The 23858-nt window shown below is 34.1% G+C and overlaps 1 protein-coding gene across 21 annotated transcripts in view; it reads left to right on the top strand.

Annotated features, from left to right (window-relative positions):
• Window positions 1-23858, top strand: part of PARD3 (par-3 family cell polarity regulator) — a 592143-nt gene that overhangs the window by 345918 nt on the left and 222367 nt on the right. For 11 of the 21 annotated variants that reach the window (XM_054695018.1, XM_054695006.1, XM_054695015.1 and 8 more), the window contains 4 exons: window positions 5865-6053; window positions 8168-8338; window positions 16159-16318; window positions 22477-22666. In XM_054695018.1, the coding sequence (XP_054550993.1) occupies window positions 5865-6053; window positions 8168-8338; window positions 16159-16318; window positions 22477-22666 (710 nt within the window). The remainder of the gene's footprint in view (window positions 1-5864; window positions 6054-8167; window positions 8339-16158; window positions 16319-22476; window positions 22667-23858) is intronic. The other 10 variants (XM_054695008.1, XM_054695011.1, XM_054695016.1 and 7 more) reach the window with 1 other exon arrangement.

Raw genomic sequence — 23858 nt, forward strand, 5'->3', positions numbered from 1 at the left:
TTGTCTCTGCACCCTCATCAACACTTGTTGTTTCTGACCTATTTAATATGTTGAAATCCTTTTTGACATGTCCTACCCCACCAGTCCTGACTCCTCCCTTCCTGTCCTTCCACTCCCCTCTCCTGCCCCCCGAATCCTCTCCCCTACCCTAGGCTCTAGATTATAATAACTGCTTTAAAATCTGATAATTTCAACATCTGGAACATCTTGTGTTTTCATTTATTGCGATGGTCTTTTCAGTAGGACACATTTTTGGGATTCTCTTCATTTTAAGTACTTCTGGATTTTAATCTGGTCATTTTGAATATTACTTTGTGAGACTTTTGGTCCAATAAAAGTCCATGGAGATTGTTGATTTTGTTTTAGAAGGAAATCCAGTTTTGTTCAATCCATGAATTCTGTTTAACTTTCTTTTGGTGGGGGGGGAAATGCCAGTGTTGGTGCAGTTTTCAAAGCATTTGATGTGCTGTTTGGGGTCTTTCCCATGTGTGTCTCTCAGGATTGAATTTGGAAATTAATTTTTTCATAACATAATTAAGGGATCCACTTTTGCAGGTCACCTTTGGAATTTCCCTCACATTCTACTACAAACAAAGTTCTGATTCCTTGTCATCATTTTGATGTATATTTTTTTTCATGATTTTCATTTTTATCTGTACAGCTAATACATTCACATCCTGGGCACATTCCATGTAACTGATAATTGTCATGTTCCAAAGAGAATGAAAGATCGATTGCTATATTCCTTCCTTGTAAGGTTTTAACTGCTATGAGAACACAGACCTTAAACATTTTTTTAAAGCTATCAAGGCTTGTAATGGATGAAGTATGAAGTTATGAAAATCCACCAGGCAGACAAAACTCAGTATCTTAGTCATAATTATTTTTTGTCTCATGAAACATTTTTGAAGACACCTTAATAGCTGATATTTCATTGTATAGGTGTATTTTTATCTTAATGTGGATGTTGTTTTTAATTTTTAACTGTTGTTTTAAGTTAAGTAGTAAACATTTTGGAAGTTAAGTCTTTGTATATTATTACAATATTTTTTATGATATATTACTAAAAGCCATATTTCTGGGTTAGGCAAAAAGAAATAGTCTTTTGTAAATGCATGTTATCAAATTGCATACCATAAATATATCTTTTAAAATTTTTACCAGCAGTGGAAGAAAGTACCCATTTCACCACATCTACATTGTTACATATCAGTATTTAAAATACTTTTTAGCAATTTAATCACCTTTCTTGGTAAATTAATCTGCATGTTATTCATTGCAAGTAACATTGGACCATTTACTTACTTTTTCATGAATGACTAAAGTAATTTTTAATGAATAATTCAAATCCCCTTTCCAGTGTTGTAAGAGTATTTATCTTTTTGTTATTAATTTATCAGGATTTGTGCAATAAAATATATTTACCCTAGAAAAAGGCTTTAAGAAAAAAATCAGTATTTTAGAGTGGAGCTATAAGACAAGAAACTCTGCTGTTATTTCTCTACTCACATTCAAAACACTTCATGCCAGAAATGAGAGTTTTCCCTAATTCTGACACTAATTGCTTGGATTTAGTGTAGACCCCACAAGTTAGGAACTCAGTCTCATGAGATTTTCTATCTTTCAGACACCAATTACAAGTAGTAGATCCCGGTATTACGCACAAATCCTGTCTCTCCTGATTACAGATCAAGTGTTCCCATGACCTTCTCCTTGTGTGGGGTAATATGCTAGCATTACAGAACCCCACAAAGAGCTTACTTACTATTGCCAGTTTATAGCAAAGGATGATTTAAAGAATACAAATGAATAGCCAGTTAAAGAGATACATACTACAAGTCAGGAAGGATTTCATGATGAGGAGTTATTGTGCCTATGGAGTTGGGGTGTGCCGCCCTCCCAGCACATGGATATTTTCATCAACCTGGTAGCTCTTTGAATCCCATATTTTGAGATTTTTGTGGAGGTTTTATCATATGGTCTTGAACAACTAACTCCATATTCAACCCCATTCCCCTTTCTGGAGAATGGAGAAAGAGTTCTAAAAATAGCTTGGTTTTCTTCTAACCAGACCCTATCCAGCAGCTTGCCAGAGTCACCTCATTAGAACAAAAGTTGCTCTTATCACCCAGAAATTTCTGTGGGATTTCAGAGCTTTTCATGAGCAATCACTATCATTCAGAAAACTATAAGGGTCTTAGGAGGTCTATGGCGGGAATTAATGTCTAAGTCCAAAATATTAACAGGAATGAATATATAAAATATATATTTATAAATATCACATATATTTATGTTATATATAATATACATTTAAATATGTATATATATAAAGAGAGCTAGCTTTGAATTATTTATCTCTTTGAGATTCAGCTATTACTGTTCTTAATTATTACTTTTCTGGTATTTGTTCAACTTTTATTTCTTATCTCATAGATCTACCAGTTTTAGAAATTAACTACAAATTCAGTGTGGTCCCAGGGCCAGCTGTGTCCTCACAGCTGTTAAGACTGTTTTGGGGGAAGAATGAATACAGGGCTTTGTTGTTGGTCACTTGGGGCTTTTTTTTTTTAAATCTTATTGCAAATATAAATGTATCTTTTCTCTGCCCTGCCAAGTATAGTGTGAAAGTACCCATTCAACAATTTCCCTGCTTCTAATTTACTTTAAGAATATGCCCATTTTTCCTGAGACATTAAAAAGCAAAAATTCCACTGGAGTAACAAGCATAGGAAGAACTGGTTGTTTGATTGTTGAGGGGAAAAAAAATTACTGGGTGTACATGCATGAGGGGTATGATGTGTGCTTAATGGACATTATCATGTACATATGGTTTCAGGAGCAAGTTAAGGAGAGCAAGTAATTGATAAAATGCAGAATCTGAATGATATAACAAAGTTAGTTTCAAAGTTAGTTTGCAAAATTAGTTTCTCCTTTGTGTAATAATGAGATGCCCATATCAAGAAATTAGACTTCCTGATGTATAGTATTTAACATGGTTTTTGAAGACCAATTTAGCATTTTATTGCCAGAGAATTAACTTCTAAAAGCTGGCATTAATTTCAGTCTTACATAGAGCCAATGGTTTAGTAGTGAAATATCAAAGGAAAAGCACAGTCACACTTAAGTGTTTTTAATGATAATAATGACTTCAAGATAAGAAAATTGAAAAAAAATTTACTCCCTTCCTGTATTTTTCATAACAAATGAAAGTTTACCACAGAGAATACAGTCTTCGTTAAGATGCATTCAGAGTAGGACATGTCAGAAAATGATTCCAACTTGATTAAAATTTTCTTCTTATATTCAGTCAGCTCCTTATATTGATTTTCCAAGTGGGAAAAAAATGAGAATTTTAAGCCTTTCTAAAACATTATGGAAATGTTCAAATCAGTAAACTTTAAAAAGCTAATCTGAAATCCAAATTAGTAAGTGACAATTAAGAACCCTCCAGATCAGAGGCAAATAAATGTACTGAATGATCAGTTCTAAATGTGCCCAGATAAGGACTATCTTTGATATTCCTGGCTTTTTAAATGCATTATTTCTAGTTTAGGTGGTGATTTACAAAGTTTTATTTTTTCAATCTCTTATGGATATAAAGTAGAAGGGGACTGTGGTGTGTTTTAATGCTACTTTATATTTCAGTCTTAAAAATTTATGTATTTTTATGACTTTTTTATGGTAGCTATATTCATACATGTAGTTATTATTCAATAATTTTGTTTGAACTATAGGAATAAAGAGTTAAAGTTGGGCCTCCCCTGGTGGTGAAGGCGGTTGAGCTTAGCGCTCTGAAGCTATCAGCAGCCTCTGCAGCACCGGTTCAATCCTGAGTGGCCAGGGAGAATCCCACATGGCGTGGCATAACTCCTGTCTTGCCTGCTGCTCCCCTCAGCAGTGTATTTCACTCAGTCTTCCTGTTCTGTTCCCTGCTCTGTCTCTGGTGAATCCTCTCACCCTCCTGCATATCTGGCCTGTACCCCAGTTCTTATATGCATGAATAAATAAATCTTTGCCCCAAAAAAAGTTAAATAAAAACTAAATGAGTAAATAAAGGTACTTTGCATAATAAATAGGTTGTATATCACTATTTTGATAAATATTTAATGTTTATTTCCAATACATTGGCTTTATTTGAGGTATAATTATTCTTTGAGACTATTTTAAGATTGAGGAAGTTTTTATAATGAGCAGCCTAGACTTTGTTTTTACTTTGGCACTGAAATATATTTATTTTGTGTAGTTAACATAGTTACTGTCTTGCATCTTTTTAAGTCATTTCTATTTTGTATTTCTATAGCTTTCCTGTTTCTAACTTACTAGTGATTGTCTTTTATTTTTGTGAAATATACCTACCCTGTCCTGATAACTATGAGGCCTTCCTTTAAGATTGCACTGACAATAGCCTGTCCTTAACTGTTCACATTAGTCTTTTGTAAATTGGAAACATCATTTTAAAAATCACATTTTATGGATCTAAAGATCTAAAAATAGCATGATTTATATTATATGAACAAAAAAATTTACTGATAAATGTTATACTTCCAATAACTATTTCATCTGAGATATCTCAGATGGTATATTAAATACCCAAATTATTTTTTAAAATGTTTTATCATTATGTTAATTTTGATTATTAGAAAATTTAAAAATTTATTGGAATACAATGAAAAGGAAATTGAAGTCTACCCACATTTCCATTGCTCTGCAATAGCCTACTTTCATGAGCATAATTGAATATTCATTACCTGATTCATTATATTTCAATTTTAATTACATATCATATGTGTAACCATTCTTCAATTATCGTTTGATCATTCCAACTTGAATGCCTAGGTAAATGTTAGAGAATTATATCAAAATCAAGAAAAGAGGAGGGATAATTTGTAGAACTCGATGAGGCATTTTGTTGAAGAGTTTGTCCGTTATGTGCTTAAAGATAGCCAGTATAGTCAGTGGTTGAATTCTTGACCATGCGTGGTATATCTGAAGAACTCAGAAATGATACTGCGTCCTTTTCTGGCATACTTTTTTTTTTAGACAGACCATATCGTCTATCTGTATTTCATCAGATTATAAATTAAACTTCCACTTCTTTTTCAGTTTTTTAAGGGAGATGATCACTAGTTTGTATTCTTTAAATGTGTTATATCTGAAACAATCTTATGCTCTTAGTGGCTGCAATTATGTAATAAAAGCTTGGATATATAACTCATTAGCTAAGTAATATTGCTTTGACAATTTTTATCAGCTATATTATGTATGGTAGAGCATCGTGGAAAATTTTTTCCCAATATTTTCTCCTTTGTTTCACAGATGTTGAATATTAAAATCTAGTGATTCTCTGAAAAAGAATGCCTTTCCTGTTGGCTTTGTTATTTCAGGATTTGTTATTGTGAATGAAATGATATATCATTCATAAATCTTAAACTATTAATAACCTTAAAATTCCTAGTGAATGAAAAAGGAACTAATGAGTTATATTCACTTATTTTAATTCCTGCTGTTTATGCTTTTCTCCTGTGGTTTAGACTATATGAACCAACAACAACAAAGCATATCCCATGCTTAGGGGGTCTGCATATCTTCAGCTCTTCTACATTTATTCCTTTTATTTCTCAGAATTTGGTTTGGATTTGTTTTAATATTTTAAAAAGTACTCCATAAAATAATTATCATCTGGTTCCAGGAATCATCTGGAGTGGAATGCAGATGCAGTGTTATTGTGAATCTTGTCATAGAGCTTTTGTCAAAATACTGTGCCTCTTATAATTAAATAAATGCTCATTAACAGTCTTTACTAATAGCTATGAGAAAGGAATGTTGGAATGTAATATACTATATGCAATTTTCTTTCCTATTAGAAAGCAGAAGATGAAGACATTGTTCTCACACCTGATGGCACCAGGGAATTTCTGACATTTGAAGTTCCGCTTAATGATTCAGGATCAGCCGGTCTTGGTGTCAGTGTCAAAGGTAACCGATCAAAAGAGAACCATGCGGATTTGGGAATCTTCGTCAAGTCCATTATTAATGGAGGAGCAGCATCTAAAGTAAGCAAATATCAACCTTATCAAGCATATGCATAGTATCTAAAATGGTTAATTTCTCCTATTGTGGAAACATACATAGTGTAGGAAAGGATAAACTGCCTTTTATCCTGTAAACTTGTCATTATGACCCGCGAATTAAACTGACAGATAAATGAGAGAAAAGTCTACAAGTTTAATTGTTGTTAGTTTTTAAATTTTGTATTTTCAGGGTACAGAGAAAAATTTTCCCACCCCATCTGTGTTCTTATAAAGTTTGAGTGATGAACAAATTAACATTAAACAGATTAGTAGGAGAAAAGGCCACAATTTAATAACATGTATGGAAATGTCTATGATTGTAAATTCTAAAGAACCATGTGAACCAGAGATATTTGCCCTGATTTTAGGGCCCTAGGGAGTCAAAAAGAGAGAAGGTGGAGACTTAACATGACAGACAAGAGTTTCCTTATACTTATACTAATTAAAGAGGAGATTCTTAGGCCCTCCCTGTCCAAGGCCACTGCAGTGTGAGTTTGATCCCCTGCCAGCTGCCCACATGGTGCAGCAGACCTCTCCTGACTCACCCCTGCTCCCCTCAGCAGTACTTCAGTCAATTTGCCTGCTCTGTTCCCCACTTTGTCTCTGGTGAGTCCTCTCACCCCCCTGCATCTCTGGCCTGTACCCCAGTTCTTGTATGCAGAAATAAATAAATCTTTTATTAAAAAAAAGAGATCATAGAGGAGACATGTTCAATGATAAACCTACATGTGGATGAGATCCTGCAAACTATACCTTTCTAGATCATGGAAGATGAGAAGCAGTTATTACTTCAATTAGGAAAAGGGCAAACTCTTAGGATGTGATGATCTCTTATACTATTTGGGGAGGGGAGAAAAACTTGTGCAAGGGCAAAATTTTCTCCCCAGCCTCAAGAAATTTCATTGCTCTTACCTCAAAATACTCTTGCCTAAGTGGGACATCTTGAAGGAGACCAGTATTAAGAATCTTGGTTTTCTGACTTAGACACCTTCAAATATATACTGTGCTCTACAGAAAAGAGAGGAAAACCCAAAGAAATTGTTAGGCTCAGTCACTTAATATATCATCTTAAAACAAAGAATAATAAATAGTGGAGGAGTAACTAGACAAAGGAAAGGGGTTTGGACTCTGAGGGGTAGTAAATTGTGGGAAGATAAATATATGGGGAAACTAATGGTTGATAAGGTTTTATAAGTATGTTTGGTCTGTTCAAATTCATCAGTGCCAGTGGTAGATATGCTTTTCCTTCCTAGTTTAGGAGAGTAGAGGGGCAACTTCACAAAGGGAAATATATGCCATGACTTTGGCCAGAAAGGGAGAGGTAAGACAGCTACTCTGTGCCTGCATTTCTCAGTTGGTTTTAGCTCAAAATGATTCTTATACCAAAACTCATGCATTTTTTTAGTAAGGCATATTCAGATACTCTTAAGGAACTTTTTCTGCTTTCTATGCAACCCCCACTCCACCCCCCCATCCATGATCAAACAACTAGAAGAAATCTCAGTGTTTTCTCATTTGGGGAGGAAGTCCATAACTTTATTCCACATTTTTTGTCTCACAGAACTTACAACCCATATTTATTCTAGTTAAATGAAGATAATCTATGCAAAGATTCAGCTTAGGTTCTGGGGCAGAGCTGCCATATACAGTATATTTTAATCTTTCCCTCCTCTCTGCTTATGGGTGACTCATCCTGTTTTTCCCAGTCTAGAGAAAATTTCCTGGCTGTTTTCTGAGAGGCCATTTTTCTGTATTGTCTAATAGCCTTAAGCTTTTGCATGTCTCCAGTTGGATTGTAAATAACCTCTCTGGGTGTCTATAGAAGCAAGAAAGTAATCACTTTGTGTCCCTTGAATTAGCATGCTATTTTGGTAAACAGATTATGTTAATGACTTGATTTACAAATGTATAAATGATTGAAATAGACACAGTCTGCAATGGCTGCTTAGACATTATTATGATGGTGTTCAATTGGGCATAATCCATTAGGATTAAAGCACTTTTTCTTTGCTTCCTTTTTACTTAACTAAAGGGAAAGCAACTTTTTTTATAACAGACTATTTAATAGCTTTTATTTTTACCTGTTTTCTTCCCAGGATGGAAGGCTTCGGGTGAATGATCAACTGATAGCAGTAAATGGAGAATCCCTGTTGGGCAAGACAAACCAGGATGCCATGGAAACCCTCAGAAGGTCTATGTCTACTGAAGGGAACAAACGAGGAATGATCCAGCTCATTGTTGCCAGGCGGATAAGCAAGTGCAGTGAGGTACAAATAAAAAATAAAAAAGGGCAGTAGCATTTGAAATTATGACTAAGTTTCCATTTTAATATTGAATAATGATAGATCCTGGCAAATTACCTCAAAAGACTATAAATTACCTTTGCTTTAATTTTATTGTGTTGTCAGTGGATTGTGATTTACTTTTTAAATTCTGTGATCCAAATATTCCAAATTAGGTGTACTTTAATATTTTATTGCCAACTCAACAGATAACACTAGGATCTTAAAGCTACCTCTCATTCAGACCTTTTCCTGGAAACAGGGTCACACCTTTCTGCTAAGAGATAGCAATTTCTCTTTTATTCCTTCAGTGGGAGTAACTGTTAAACAATTGCTTGCTTGTTGGTTTATCTAAAATGAGATGACTATTACATAGGCCGCAATAGGGTAGTATCTCTTGTGATACTGTCCAAACACTTACCCTTCTGTCCCCTACCCCTGGCTTCTCCTTCACTGGAGTATTCTGTAATGTACAGTACATGTCCCCTTATCTGTGGAGGTTGACGTTCCAAGACCCCTCAGTGAAGGCCTGAAACTGCTGATGGTACCAAACTGTATCTGCTCTGTTATGTCCTATCTGAATACACCTATGATACACCTGAATACACCTATGATAGTTTCTAATTTCTAAATTAGGGGGCATCCCTGGGGGTGCAAGGGATTAAGCTTAGGAATATGAAACTATCCACAGCCTCTGCAGCACTTTCCTGGCAGCCAGGGAGCCTCCCACGTGTTATAGCAGACCTCTCCTGACTCGCCCACTGCTTCCTTCAGCAGTGTATTTCAGTCAGTCTGCCTGTTCTGTTCCTCATTGTGTCTCTACTGAATCCTCTTACCCCCCGCACCTCTGGCCTGTACCCCAGTTCTTGTATGCAGAAATAAATAAATCTTTAAAAAAATTCTAAATTTGGCACATTAAGAAATAAACAGCTATTACTGCTAATAAAATCAAATAGCAATTAAATAAATGTTATGAAAATATAATATCTCTCACTCAGAATATTTCATTGTAAGTAATATTTTCAGAGTGTTGTTGACTTCAGGTAACTGAAACTGTGAATGAAGACATTGCCGATAACAGGGCACCATGGTATGGAATGAATATTTTCACCTGAATGCCTGATTTTCCAGTGATACCTAATGCAGTCATGATTAATTCTAAACATAAGATGTAGTATGTGATTAGGAGTAGGAATAGCGTGCCCTCTCCTGAGGGGTATGAGCTTCTGTTCTCCCAAATAAGTGAAAACATAAAAAGTAGAAACATACTCTCTTCTGTTGTTGGGCGTTTCAAAGTTAAAGGCAAATTATGGATAGATTTGATAATATTGGGGCCTGGAAACAAAGCAAATTTCATTTACATGTGATATGTTCTTTGACATCCTGAATATATAATAGAATGAGTAGGCTTGACAATTTATAGAGCAAAGCTTGTCGAAAAGGCACTTTGTTGTTTTTATTTATAATTGATGTTCAAATCCCCACATTTATCAATCAGCTAAAACAAGATGACTAGCACATCATACAAACTGAAAATTACATCTAAATTGCTTAAGCATTTTTCTTAATTTTAAAATCTAAGTTTAATAAATATGTAAAGCAGAGTTTTCAGGGTATCATTATCATCCATCAAATCCTGTAATACAGTCATGTTATACAACAAAAATGTACTCTTGAGATCAATGAGTAGTCAGTATAGAAGTGTCTATCTTTTGAAAGACTATTGACCATTGACTCATATTTATTCTCTAAATGGAAAATTTTAATTAACTGTAATTAACAATTTAATTTCCACAGCAAGTAAACAATGTAACCTTAAATTAAAATCTGTGTGGAAAATAGTGGGACATAAAAACATTAACTTTTATAAGTGTAAATGCTAATCTTTCAGAGTAGGCTACTGGATTGATTATTTGAATAGTAGTTTCTGTTGATTGCCTGGTCTTTTTAATTAAGTCCAGCCAAGTGCTACTTGAAAACTTTCAATATGGGTTAAAGACAAGTTGTTCTTTATTAGTTCTTTTTCTAAAAAATGAATTATTTCATATTCTACAAGATAGTATTCATTTGACTACTGTTTATTGAGCACCTAATATATTCAGAAAATGTTTATATTGTGGAGAGACTGCAGTGAATAAAGCAGATGGAATTCCTTCTCTCATAGAACAACAAAACATATTCTTAATCTCATGAAAAAAATAAACTAAAATTTATAACACCTCGTCAAAATTTCCTTTAGAGGAAAATTTGAATGTTAGAAGAGGACTTTAAAAGTAAGAAATGTCCTGAAGGTTTTCATCCTGAATCCAGGAATGCTTTTGTCTGATTCATATTATTCCCTATTATTCACCAAACAGTAACAAAGCAAACCTGTGCCAACCTGAAAATGTTTGGACAAAGCACTGATTTTATTCCTTGTTGCCCTGTAAAAGACATGAAATTGGAATCCCACTGAAAAATCTTTGTGTCTTACTCACTTCTGTGTATGAATTTCTGTGAATGAAAATGACTTAAGAGAATAGCTGTAATAGATAGTAATACACTTTAATAGTATGGTGTCATTTTCATACATTGCTGGTTATTACTATTCTAGGATCAAATAAGCTTTTAAACAATTATATAAAAAAAATCTTATCACAGATGCTGTGCCTTCCCTTTAATACCAAGCAAGAGAAGACTTTTGTACTGATAGGGTGTAACTAAAGAATTCTATAAAGACAGACTATCAAGACAACTTCCTATAAGGCATAAGATATGATTTCACTGCTGTCGAACTTATATACTACCTCTGGAAAAATAGCTTCCTGAATAATCAGCGGGGTATGTGTAAATTATGTTGCAGTAAATATTGATAGAAGGATAGGGTTCCTTGCTATGAATGAACCTTATTCCAAAATAATGTGCCCGAGTTCTCTCTTTTTGGCTTAGCTAATCAACTGTGTAGTCCAGTCTTTGCATTATGACAAAATTTTACTTTAGGAACTCATCCTTAAATCAAAGATTGGCATAATTAATGTTAAGCTACAAAAGGTGAAAATTAGCAAAGGAAAAATTTTGACATCTGTTCTTGCTCTTCACTTGTATATGGGCAGTACTGTATGTTTTCATAAAATGTTTTCTTTAGAAATATATCTCCAACTCTCCACACTGTCATCTTATTTCACTACTATTTATCCATGTATAACACATTTGAAGATAAACTCTGGAACCCATTTCTTCGTCTTATTTCTGTCTACTCTGAGGTCCCCTTTTCTGATTTATTTGTTTTAATTAGTGTTCCTCAAGGCTCTTCTTGGGCTGTTTTTTCTTACTCTCCGTGTTGCCTGGTGAGCCTCATTCCATGGTTTTCAAGTACCATTTTTTTTATGATGAATCCTGTAACCCTGTTTCCAGCTCAGAACTCTATTCTCATTCCAGATCCCTTTATACAACTACTAAAGAAATTTTCAAAACCTTATCCTTTTTTCTTAATCAGACAGAGCAACAAAATGAAGTTTATAGTGGTGATACTGGATTTCCTTTGCTTTCCTTATATAGAATGCTCTTAAGTACAGTTAAAAATACTTCACCCATTTGTAAAATAAACTCCATTGTTGTTTTTCAAGAAACAAAATAATATTTCATAAGCTGTAATTGTTTCTTTTAAAAGACAAAAGAGCTTATTTCCCCTTGTTTTGTGCTGCTGAAAAATTAACTTTTTTTGAGAAGCATTTTTTAAGTTCCACTGGAAAAAATATGTAAAACAAGAGGCAGAAAAAAATGGTGTCAATACCAACGACTAATTTGTTGTGGAATTTCAAAGAGTGTGGAGGGAAATGGGAATAAAAATCTGAGATTGCTCCTTGAGTATTAACAATAACCTGGATAGGACAATTATGCTCATTTTAATGTTCAAAGGAAAGTAATCTTTGCAGAAATTGCTGTAATTTAATATATCTTCTAGTCATTTAATTATATCTATGCTGCATGTGATTTTATGTAATGCCTTGTCTTAGTACTGGAGAGAATGTGACCAGGTGAGTTTTGTCCAAGACCCCATACTGAAGGATTTAGTCACTGAGCACTAATTTAAAGTGAATTATCTCTCTAGGTTTAATCTTCTTAGAATTATAAAACCGTATTTGAATAGGGAAGGATCTGAGATACCATTTATGGTTCTCTTCATTTTATGTATAAGAAATAAATGCAGAGAGGTCAAATGACCTCCTTAGTCTTGGAGGTAGCAAAGCATTTTAGAAACTAGGTGTTCATTCCTCTTATGCATGTGAGTGGGTCTAATTGACTGTGATTATATTGTTCATGGAATTTATATCCTGGTGGTATTGAGGAGGATCATGCAATAAAAGTCTGGGCTTTGTTGTCAGAATCAGTTACATTCTGGGTCTGTGACATATCTGCTGAGTTACTCAAGGGGCTTCCTTCTCCTCCCTCATCATTGTTGTTGCTCACAGGGGATGTGGAGAAAGTTAAATGTGTCCTGCATGAAAACCCAATGTGAAACTGAACTTAACTCCTACTACTGTTTTCCAAAGCTAAATTGTTTTATTTGTTGTTATCTCCCTCTTCTTTGGAAGTTAGTACTTTCTACAGTGGTTAGTTATTATCTGGGTCAAAATTCATTTAATTTTACCGTTGTGCTATATTCTTGGCTTTGAAGGCCTGCTTCCATGTGGCCTAGTATGTATAATCTGAGTCATTCACATAGAAATGAATTAATTCAGCCAATTACTCATCCAGCTCCTGCTGTGTGCCAGGTACTGGGAACAAAATAGAATAAGCCCATAAAGAATGAAATATTGAATAATACATTTGTGGAATTATTTAAAAGGACTTGTTTTTTAAGTCTGCTGAGGGGGTCATGGCCATATCTATGCCAACTTTTCAATGTTTGTAATAGAGAAGGAGAGGTACTTTTATTAATGTGAACAGCATCATTCACCCACTATTGCAAATTCACATCATACAATTTTCCTAAGCCCCAGAGAAGTTGTATTAGTTTTTTAAAAGAAACCAAGATTAACTTTTCCTAAGAAAAGAATTATATATCATAATGTGATGAAATACAGTCATGGATAATATCCAGTTTATTATTAAATTGTTTTTGTTATTTTCTAATTATAAGAGCAAAATATGATTATTTGAATATCTCTTCTGAGTGCGCTGTATATACATTGTTTTTAGATTTTGAGGTTATCCCCAATAAGTATAGTTTTGTAAATAAAGTGAGGAAAAATACTGATTCACTTGAATCTTTATTATTTATGTAGCTTATTATTTCCTGCTGATAATTACTACAAGTGAAATACCTGACCTGGTGAGAGACTCTAAGAAGATGTGTTTTGACCTGTCACATGTATTTCCACATTACTTTAGAATATCTCACTCTGCTCTCCAACCAATATAGGTTATATTACGTCAACCTACAGTTAATTCTTTAATGAGTAAAAAGGCTTTCTTGTTTTCCATGTGATGGAGCTGAGGGCATCCAAGATAACTATGACTACCTGGAAAAGAATGACGGTGTATTGAAGAGCATTTTTGATCTTTAAATAACAAAGTGAAAATTTCAGCAATTTTGTTTTGATTTCTATGTGTAATAAGCTTTGTTTAGTTCAGGTTGTCCCAGGGGTTGCTATGGCCTGGGAGTAGCCACAGAGCAGAGACTAAACTGCTTTTCTGTGATGCCTCCTTCTGCCTCCCCTTTGCGAGGCCATAGGTCACTCATTTCTCGTTAACCCATTTTCTTGCAATAACAACAAAAATTTTATTCAAAGATTTAAAACAAAACTGTGTATCCTAATTAGTTTTTTTAAAGAAATTAGAAGGCATTGTATCTTCTGTTAAATATTTATGTAGTAGGCTATTAGTGTCTCATTTGAATCTGTCTTTTGAGATGCAAATTGGACATGGTTAAAGAGGTTGAGGAGGTGTAGACTCTTTCCCATGAAACGATTAAGTGCCTGCTTCTTTCTGAACAAGGTTCTTATTATTTCTGTCTAGAAAGGTTGCATGTACATTTCTTAAATGGAAGTTCTATTTGACTTAATATAATTCTAAATTAGCATCTTGGGATATTTAGGGATTTCTCTTGAAGGTATAAAACTTTTCCAGAGTTGTGTAGTTCAATTAAATGTATTTGTTAAGCAAACTTGAAGTGATGTGTCTGTCTTATGATAAAATAAATTATTGTGTATCAAATATGTCTTGTGCATGGAGACTTGTGCAGCAAGTTTATGTGCTTATGTGATGTATGTGCTCATTAAAAAATTCACAGGTACTTGTTCTTAAAGATATAGAATATTTGTTTTGATTTTTTTTCCTTCCCCAAAGACCTTGAAATTTAGGCATAATATTCTCTAGAAATTTTTTTTTTTTGCATCATAGCCCTTGAATATTTAATTTACTTTTCAGTAAAGCAGTTAGTTGTAATCTGCAATTAAAAAAAACTAATAAAACAAATCCTCATATCACAATTTAAACCTTATTGAGTATAATTCACTAGTGCTGCAAGTTTATTATTCTTCTGCAGTTCAGTGTGCCTCCGGTTGTAATTGTGTTGACCCTTCAATGCATTAAATCTCCCCAGTGCTTATCAAACAAGGAGAGAGATAAGTCTACAAATAGGAACTTCATTAAATATCTCATTTATATTAAACAGATGATAGCTTCTAACAGAAATAATAATTTGTTCAGGCAAAGGAACCACACAGGAGAGTTGTGGTTTCATCTGTTGGAATGAATAGTCTTCTCCCAATTTGCCAAGTCCTGCTATGCCCCTCCCCAATTCCAGCCCTCTCCCTCTGGCTAGAAGCCAGCACTAAAATGTCCTAAGATATTAGTTCATGATTTAAGCTCAGAGCCCACATTGGGAGACTTGCACTTAAGTAGCCTTTGTTCTTCCTTGAAGCAGATTGGTTTCAAGGCCTTACTAACACAAGTTCCTTATGCATGTTATTTTTATGAAGGACAAGACTTATAAGGCACAGCTATTTTAAATGAATGCCAAATAATTTCAATTCATGGTCAGAGAAAGTGACCTATATCCTTTGCTTTGAAAATAGATTGTATATATTTACAAAATGAGCATGTTGCCCAGCTTTATTAGAATATTTGGTCCTCCTATACTGTTTGTACACATATATAAAGAGGTATATGATAGTATATAAAGTTATTATATGCTATTAAGGTTATTCTGTCAGTTACTATCTCGTATTTATAACAAGAGATTAGGATGATTATTCCTAATTTCTAGCAGAAAAATTTTTGATCAGTGTATTGTTCAAGACACCTGAGCTGACAAGCAGTTTAGGTCTTATAGACTAGGCAGTCATTCTACCAGTACACACACAAATGTTCACTACTTCTTAGGGATACTTATTTTATAATAGGTGCAAAAATATGAATTCTAGCTTTATTTTGATAAAGCATATCTTGTGGAAAGCAGCATCTCAAAGAATTCTGAATTAGCTATTAACTTACATTGCCCTCAACCAATAGTAATAGTGAAATTAAAAAAAAAAAAATAAGCAATGAGAGTAGTTTTTTAAGGCTTTATATGCACATATATTTCCTTATTGGTTGAAATCTGACAGAACTTCATGGGAGGTGCAGTGTAAGTGGCACAGAAAGTTGGTCATTAGGCAGAGCTGTCATCACAAATTATTTTGGTACAGGGTGAAAAGTTCTAGTTCATTTGGTACCCAGTTGGATATAGGCCTTGTGCAAGTTGTTATAATTCCCCCATGCTGCTAATATGCCTCCAGTACTGATTTCTCTTAAATCTCCCCTCCCCACTGTTTCTATAGCTAAAGTCACCTGGAAGCCCCTCTGGACCTGAGTTGCCCATTGAAACCATGTTGGATGACAGAGAACGAAGAATTTCCCATTCTCTCTATAGTGGGATTGAGGGGCTTGATGAATCACCTACAAGAAATGCTGCTCTCAGTAGGATAATGGGTGAGTCAGGTAAAACTCTATTTATCACATCTTATTTTTATGCTTTTACTGGTTCACTGAGAGGTTATTAATGTAAAATTAATGCCAAGGAGGCCCATGTTTATAAAAGAAAAAGAGCAGGTTTATTATAATCATTCAGGAAGTGTTAATGTGAGGAGAACAAATCAATATATTGATTTGTTAAGTGACTTTTAGATCCCGTAAAATGTCGGAAGGAAAAAAAAAAGGAAGGATCATATAGAACTGTTTTTCAGTGATCAAGACATTCTTAGCATATCGGAGATAATAAGCCATATTTTTTTAAAAAATTCAAATTTAGTAGTTTGTGGTAAGAAGGATTCAAAAGTTTTATATCATAATCAGAGTAGTTCTGTTAGGAGGGAGAGGAAAAATACATCTATATGAAAAGTGTATATATATGTATATATCAGACATATTTATGGAGCATTCAGATTTATTTGCTTTGCACTTAATAGGATGTTACCACATTTTAATTGCATCTCTACTTTTTCAAAGCCTTTGTTTTAAAATCCTGAAACTAATTTTTTGCATCCTTTGTTTGGATTCAAGACCATACTGTCTGCATGTCCCCAAGTGGGTAATGAGGTTATTAGCACTTGTTCTGCAGCATTTCAGCTGCAGATCCAGTTAATAAAGACTTGCTTTACCACAGGAGTGATTGGATTTACTGAGTTGTTCACCTTGGGATTAGCTTGTAAGGGTTTTAACATCTAAAACATAAGAAGCTGTTTTGATTAAAATACCACCTGACATGAAAAACTTTGCTGGCATGTTTCACAAGACTCTAATATAAAGTAAAACAATAAATTTCACTCAACTTTGAGTATTTAATGTAATTCAGATTTCCATTTTGAAATTTCATTAAAACAAGAATTTATTTCATCAGTGGATGTTTATGGAAATCCTGCTATTGGCAAGACATTGTGTATATACTTTTGCTGTAGATACAAAGATGAGTGAGAAACAATCTCTGCTTTCAAATAACTTTCTACTAAGCTGATAGGAAAAATACATAAACATGACATGTAGAATTTTTCTGTTCTTTCTTTAATACTTCTGTTTCCTGTTTGGAAAAATTGCTAAATTCTCAATTTCTTATTTTGTTACATGTGGTAGATGTGCCTGCTCTCTGTTTCTACTCTGTCAACATTTTTCTTTTTGTCTGCTTGGCGTACGTGAAATAGGGAAGGATGCCAAAGGTATTATACACCTGTTAGGTGACAGGCATGGTCCATTATTTATCACATTAATCTTTGTTAATGATCACTCTCTTTACTGCTATTGGAGTTTCCATACTTCCTTGGTTTTGTGTAAAACTTTAACTTTGTTAAATAATTTTTTATTTATGAAAATTCAGATCCCCTGAGAGAGAGAGTGCATGTGTCCCTGGATCTGTGGCATACAAAATGATTCGCTGTAATTTCCCCTTTATTATAGGAACATAGGACTTGCCATACTGAATGAGACCATTGGTCCACCAGTTCCTGTAACCTGCATCCTGCCTCCAATCCCTGATGCTTCAGAGGAAGGCGGAAAACTAAAACTAAAAACAAACCAAAAAAACCCCCAGTTCACCTAGTGACCTCTTGAAATGCTGTGTATATGGGATTGAGGATTCCTTCATTTTCATCATAGTCTATTGCCCTGACTTTGTTAGCTATGACATCATTAGTCCTCTGACATTTGCATTATAGCTGACATTATTTCCCCATCCTTCTATTAGAGATGTAGTAGACTTTTAAAACTCCAGATGCTTCCTCCAAGGCAGTAACTTCCCTCCCGGCTTTGTTTTGTACTGTGGATGTCCTTTGGGACTGAGCATCGCAGACTCTTTTTGGTGCTAGGACAAATTAATTTTAATAAGTTGAATATTTTAAGATAGTTTTTTTTTTTTACATGATGTATTAGAAATGAGTGGCCTTACATAGTTTTATCCTGAGAAATGTACATGCTCATCTGATTTATTTTGAGTGTTGCAAATTTGAGTGTCAGTCCCTATTTCAGTATAATTGACCCTTAGAAATAAATGTTGTTGAAGTCAGTTCCCAGGGTAAAGTTAGAAATTCTGGAAATGATGTTACCTAGTAACTTAATTCCAAAACAGGACACCAACTATAAGATATTAGAGCATTGAATTTCTATTAACCTAAACCAATAGTAGTAGTATTTATTCATTTGTGCAATATTTAGGTGCATGAAAATTTCGCAGATCTCATTTGGTTAACAGTTATCTTTAATAGGTTTAGAATGGTTCCTGGGTGGACACTAGTGGAAGTGGTAGTCTTCATGATTTGCTCTGATTCAAAAAGAACATTATTTTGAAATTCCAGCTGACCACATTAGAAAATAACTATTTTTGTGGAAGCAGGATGCATTTTCATATAGAATTTTCTTTGTGTAGAACTCTAGACCAAAAGGAACTTTGAACTTTCTGACTTATTTCTGTGGGAACACATAGGAGCAGAGAAGGTTTAAAAAAGATTTGGAAAAGGAATAAATTTTAGAATTAGAAAGATGTCACATATTTCAGCCACATTTCCCTAATTAATAGGCAAGGGAACTACTTTCCAAGATCCCATGGTGCTTTTTGTTTTATTTTGTTTTTTGTTATTTCCTATTTCTAAAAATAGCCCTCTCTGGGGAAATGCTGAGAATACACAATAAGAGTCAGTGACTTTCATGACAGTCAATCTTTATTAAAAGCTTTAATTTATAAGTACCCACATCTCTAAAGCAAAAGACAGTAGACAGCTTCCAGAACCTATTCTATTCTGGTAACCACTGTGGTAGTCTAAAAGCTTTGAAAAAACACCCTTTGAAATCATGTAGTCCAACCTACTTAGCTGCTATTCAGGGGAATTAATGTACCAAAGAATTTTGTACAATAAGTGACATGTTCTGAAGCCACAAAGTTCTGAACCAATTTATGATGTATACTTTTGTGAGTTCCAAGTCCCATGTTACTCAAACCTGATTTGGTGGGATCAACCAGAGTTGTAACCAAAGGCAAGATTTTGTCAAATGTCATCTATTGTAACAGACTTTCCACTATTGTGGATTTTAAGAGCGTAATCCTGGACAGTCATCAAAAAGAAATCTGATTGAGCCTATATAGCATTTCTTCCTTTAAAAAAGCCTTAAAAACATTTTATAATTTGCTGAACTGTCTTAAACCTGATATCTGTTACATCCATTTTAGAGTTTAATCTCAACAGTTTTTGTATTTATACATTTGTGGTGAGTTTTAAAGAATATATTCAGAATATTGTCATCTTATTAGAAATTCAACATAGAAAATGGAGCATCAATGTTGTGTTTTATTGTGAGTCAAGTCGCTGGCAAAATTTTCTACATTTCATCTGTTTCTAGTGTCATGCATAATGTTGCCTTCTATGTAAATGTACCAATGAATAAATGTTTAGTAAACAATTATTCTGTATCTCGTTTTACTTCTCTACAAGATATTGGCTGGTTGAAACCTTAGTTTGTACTTGTTGGTTAAATAGGTAAGGAAAGAGAAAAATTCATCCATCTAAAAACAGATCAAAGACATTTCAGCCTTCGAGTTTTCACATTTCTCATGTTTTAAAGACTAACAAACATAATTAATGGTATGGGCCATGGTATTATCAAGGTAGAATATGTAGAATATTTAGTTATCCATTACTCTCAATATTTTCCTGGAGACAGATCCCAAAACAGTATTTCTAGCAAGCATGTTAAGAATGAAGAGTTGATAGTGAATATGAACTCGCAGTTCTTTTGAATATGAGACATAAAGTCATGTGCAAGTGAAAAATGCTAATTAATTATCTTACTATTTTGGAAATTTATTGCCATTTATGTATAAAATTTGGGCCTCTTACAGTGCACTATTACTGTTCAAAACAAAATAATATATATTTTTAAAAGAATTATACCAAGAACCACTCAGTGTTCTGTCTTGGGCTGCTTATTGGATCTTCTCATAATATATAAACCCAAAAGTTTAACATTTTATATTGAAAATGAGTGTATAATCATATAATAATTTCATAATATTTCTTTCCCATAAATTTTGCCTGTTTGAGAATTTGGCTTTCAACACTGTAACACATGCTTCATCAGTAGTGAGCTGTCAATCAGGGATCACCCTGGCTTTGTCACTCTGTACATGTTTTTGAGAAACTCTGTATTACTGGAAAAGGGAATATTTCTTTGGGTAGTAGTGCTAGAATATCTGACTTTATTTGTTAATATTTAACAGGTTTCTTTCTATTTTTCTATACTAATATTGTAAAACGAGTAGTTATATATGAGTAATTTGAATTTAGGAGAAAATTAGTATTAATTTGATTTATACTCACAGTATAAGCATTCTTAAATAGTTGGTAGTTCTAACAATTTGTCAAAATGGGTTGTTCTAACAATTTCAAATCACTGAAGTTTTCCTCAATAAAATTCTAAATAAAAGTTTCAGTGAACATGTAGTATTTCTATAATAGAGTAGTTTGTGCTAAATAGAGAATGCATTTGAAATTCCTGGCAAGTTGACTTTGTGATGTCCTGAAAAACACATAGCAACTTAAATTACTTTGTTCTTTTGTTGATATGTCTAGACTACACAGACATTTTTTCAATTCCTGCCAGATTTTTTTATGCCGTCTCCAACTTTCCAAAATGATGTTAAATCCAAAATTATCATTTATATTTGATCAGGAATGTTTGCTTTAAAAATTAGATGTTAAGATTGATTTTATTCTTTCTGTACATTGCTGTTTTGCTATTTTAAAAACATCTATCATAGAGGAAAATTACAACCTGTGTTAAATCGTGGTAGTGTTTGGGAAAGTGCAGCAGTCCATTTTATTTTGGTGGAAACCAGTATATTTGACTTAACAGATTTGGAAATTAGACTTAAAATGAGAGTTTCTCCATTCTCCTATATGCTGAATAATTGTTAACTCTGACGGGAGAACCAGGCCAGTGGTCTACTTATTCCCATCATACCAGGATATATGTTTCTATGAGTGTGATCTCTCACAAGTCCCTTGACCAAAGCACTTTTACCTAGTTTGCCATATTCGGGTAGCAAATCAGAGTAATTGGAGGTGTTTTGGGGAAGAAGGTGAAATAATTTTCACCCCAGCTTTATCTTAAAAAATTCCAGGTCATGACTCATAATGTTGTATCAAGAAAAGACTGAAATTTAAAAACTTGTCATGCTTATTCATGGTCCTGATCCTGTTTTTCTGAATGAAACTAATCAGTATAGACAGTTGTGGGTCTTTCCCTACCATCAACACTAACTGAATAATTGAATCATAGTTAAATAAATAGCTTTAACCTCTGGGCAGGCAAATCTGAATATTTTTTTCGTTAATACCACTCCTGCCATCTCCCCCATTGAGATCTTGATTCTGGGCCTTCTCATCTTTGAAGTGTCACTTGAATGTAACCTGGGCTTTTCTCCATTATGCATTTAATACTGCTTTTTTCCATATCTAATATCAACATCATTATTTCTTATTATTAATGGAATAGGCCATATTCATTATCAAATCCCAACTTGATGTTAACTTTTGTTAATATCTCAGTGTCCTCTGCCTCTAGTTACCCAATAATTAGCACTTGTCAATGCCACAGTTTTACTCCAAGCACCAATCAATTATCACTTTTTGTGTGTCTATCTCCTCTTGTGAGTGAGGTCTTTAAGTGCAGAGCTTCTGTACTTTCCTGCAGTATGTGATAAGCACCCAACAATGAATATGTGAATGCCTGATAGAAATGATAGAAAAGTAAGCTGAACTCCCTCTACATTTCTTGGTAAAATTTTTCAAAGGACCTTCACATTTATAATCTGTTTAGCTTTTTCACATTAGAAGACATTTTGGAGATCATTTCTCACTTAGGAAACCTAAACGTAGAATAATTGAGTACTTTGCCCAGAGCTGTATTGTTGCAATAAAAAGAGGAAAAAATAGACTGGAGGTCTCCATTTAAATAGCATTTATGAATAATAAAATTTTCTTGATTTTTTTTCCTGCCATGTTGAGCTGATATATGGAAATGTAAACTTTTTCTAATGTAGTGAAGTATTAACATTAATATACATTAACACTTAGAGTGATTTCTAGAATTTCTCTTTCTCTTTTTTCACTGGACAGGTAAATACCAGCTCTCCCCCACAGTGAATATGCCCCAAGATGACACTGTCATTATAGAAGATGATAGGTTACCAGTACTTCCTCCACATCTCTCTGACCAGTCATCTTCCAGTTCCCATGATGATGTGGGATTCGTGACAACAGATGCTGGCACGTGGACTAAGGCTGCGATCAGTGATTCAGCAGATTGGTAAGATCATAGTCCAGGGTTGGAAAACATTAGTTAATTGCAGTCACATATTATTTTATTTTTAAATCTGCCACTGAGCACAGTTTATCACTTTTTTTTACATCAGTGATCAGTGTTCTGTTTTTTTTTTTTCATGGTTGTCTTAATTGTCATTCTTTTATTTATTACTGTTTTCTACTTTTTTTTTTTAATATTAAATTTTATTTTTATATTCCCCCATACAATTGCAAACGCCCCATTCTGACCCCAATCCTTCCCCTCCCGCCCCCCACCCCCCAAAAAGTGTCTCTGGTTCATAGTTTTTTGTTGATTTTGATTTTCACTTTCTTATATTCATTTTCCTGGTCCCTTATTTAAGTTTTCTAGATTCCTGCTATGAGTGAGACCATCCGGTATTTTTCTTTTTCTTTTTGGCTTATTTCGCTGAGCATGATCCCTTCCAGTGCCATCCATGTTGCTGCAAATTGCATGTGTTTATCTTTTTTGAATGCTGAGTAATATTCCATGGTATATATGTACCACATCTTCTTGATCCAGTCATCTATTTTTGGGCATTTGGGTTGTTTCCAAAGCTTAGCTATTGTAAACAGTGCTGCTATAAACATAGGAGTGCAGGTGCTCTTTGGAATTGATGTTTCTGTGTCCTTTGGGTAAATACCTAGGAGTGGAATTGCTGGATCATATGGAAGCTCTATGTTTAGTAGGTCCAGAAATCTCCACACAGCTCTCCATAGTACTTTTTTTAATGTAGAAGAACTGGGGTGTAGGCCAGAGGTGTAGTGGGATGGAGAGGATACACCAGAGACAGAGTGGGGAGCAGAAGAGGCGGATTTACTGAAATACACTGCTGAGGGGAGCAGCGGGTGAGACAGGAGAGGTCTGCTGTGCCATGTGTGGGTTAGCTCCCTGGCCAGGGATTGAACTCAGGCCATAGTGGTGATAGTGTTGAGACTTAACCTATAAGCCATGAGGGTGGCCCTAATTATGATTCTTTTAATAAAAGATTTCTATGTCCCACAAAGTAACCCAATTATTTTGGCCTTTCCACTGCTATAGTTAATTTAGCCAAAAAAATACCTTCACAACTGATTAGTGGTCTAACCAAAAAATCCCACTAATTTGTTCAGTCTTATTATTATTTAGATCATGTTAATTTGATGGGTTGCTTTTCTATTAAATAAGTAAATTTTAA

This window comes from Talpa occidentalis, unplaced genomic scaffold, assembly GCF_014898055.3.
Source record: "Talpa occidentalis isolate TD23 unplaced genomic scaffold, MPIMG_talOcc4v2.1 talOcc4.14, whole genome shotgun sequence".
Taxonomy (NCBI): Eukaryota; Metazoa; Chordata; class Mammalia; order Eulipotyphla; family Talpidae; genus Talpa; species Talpa occidentalis.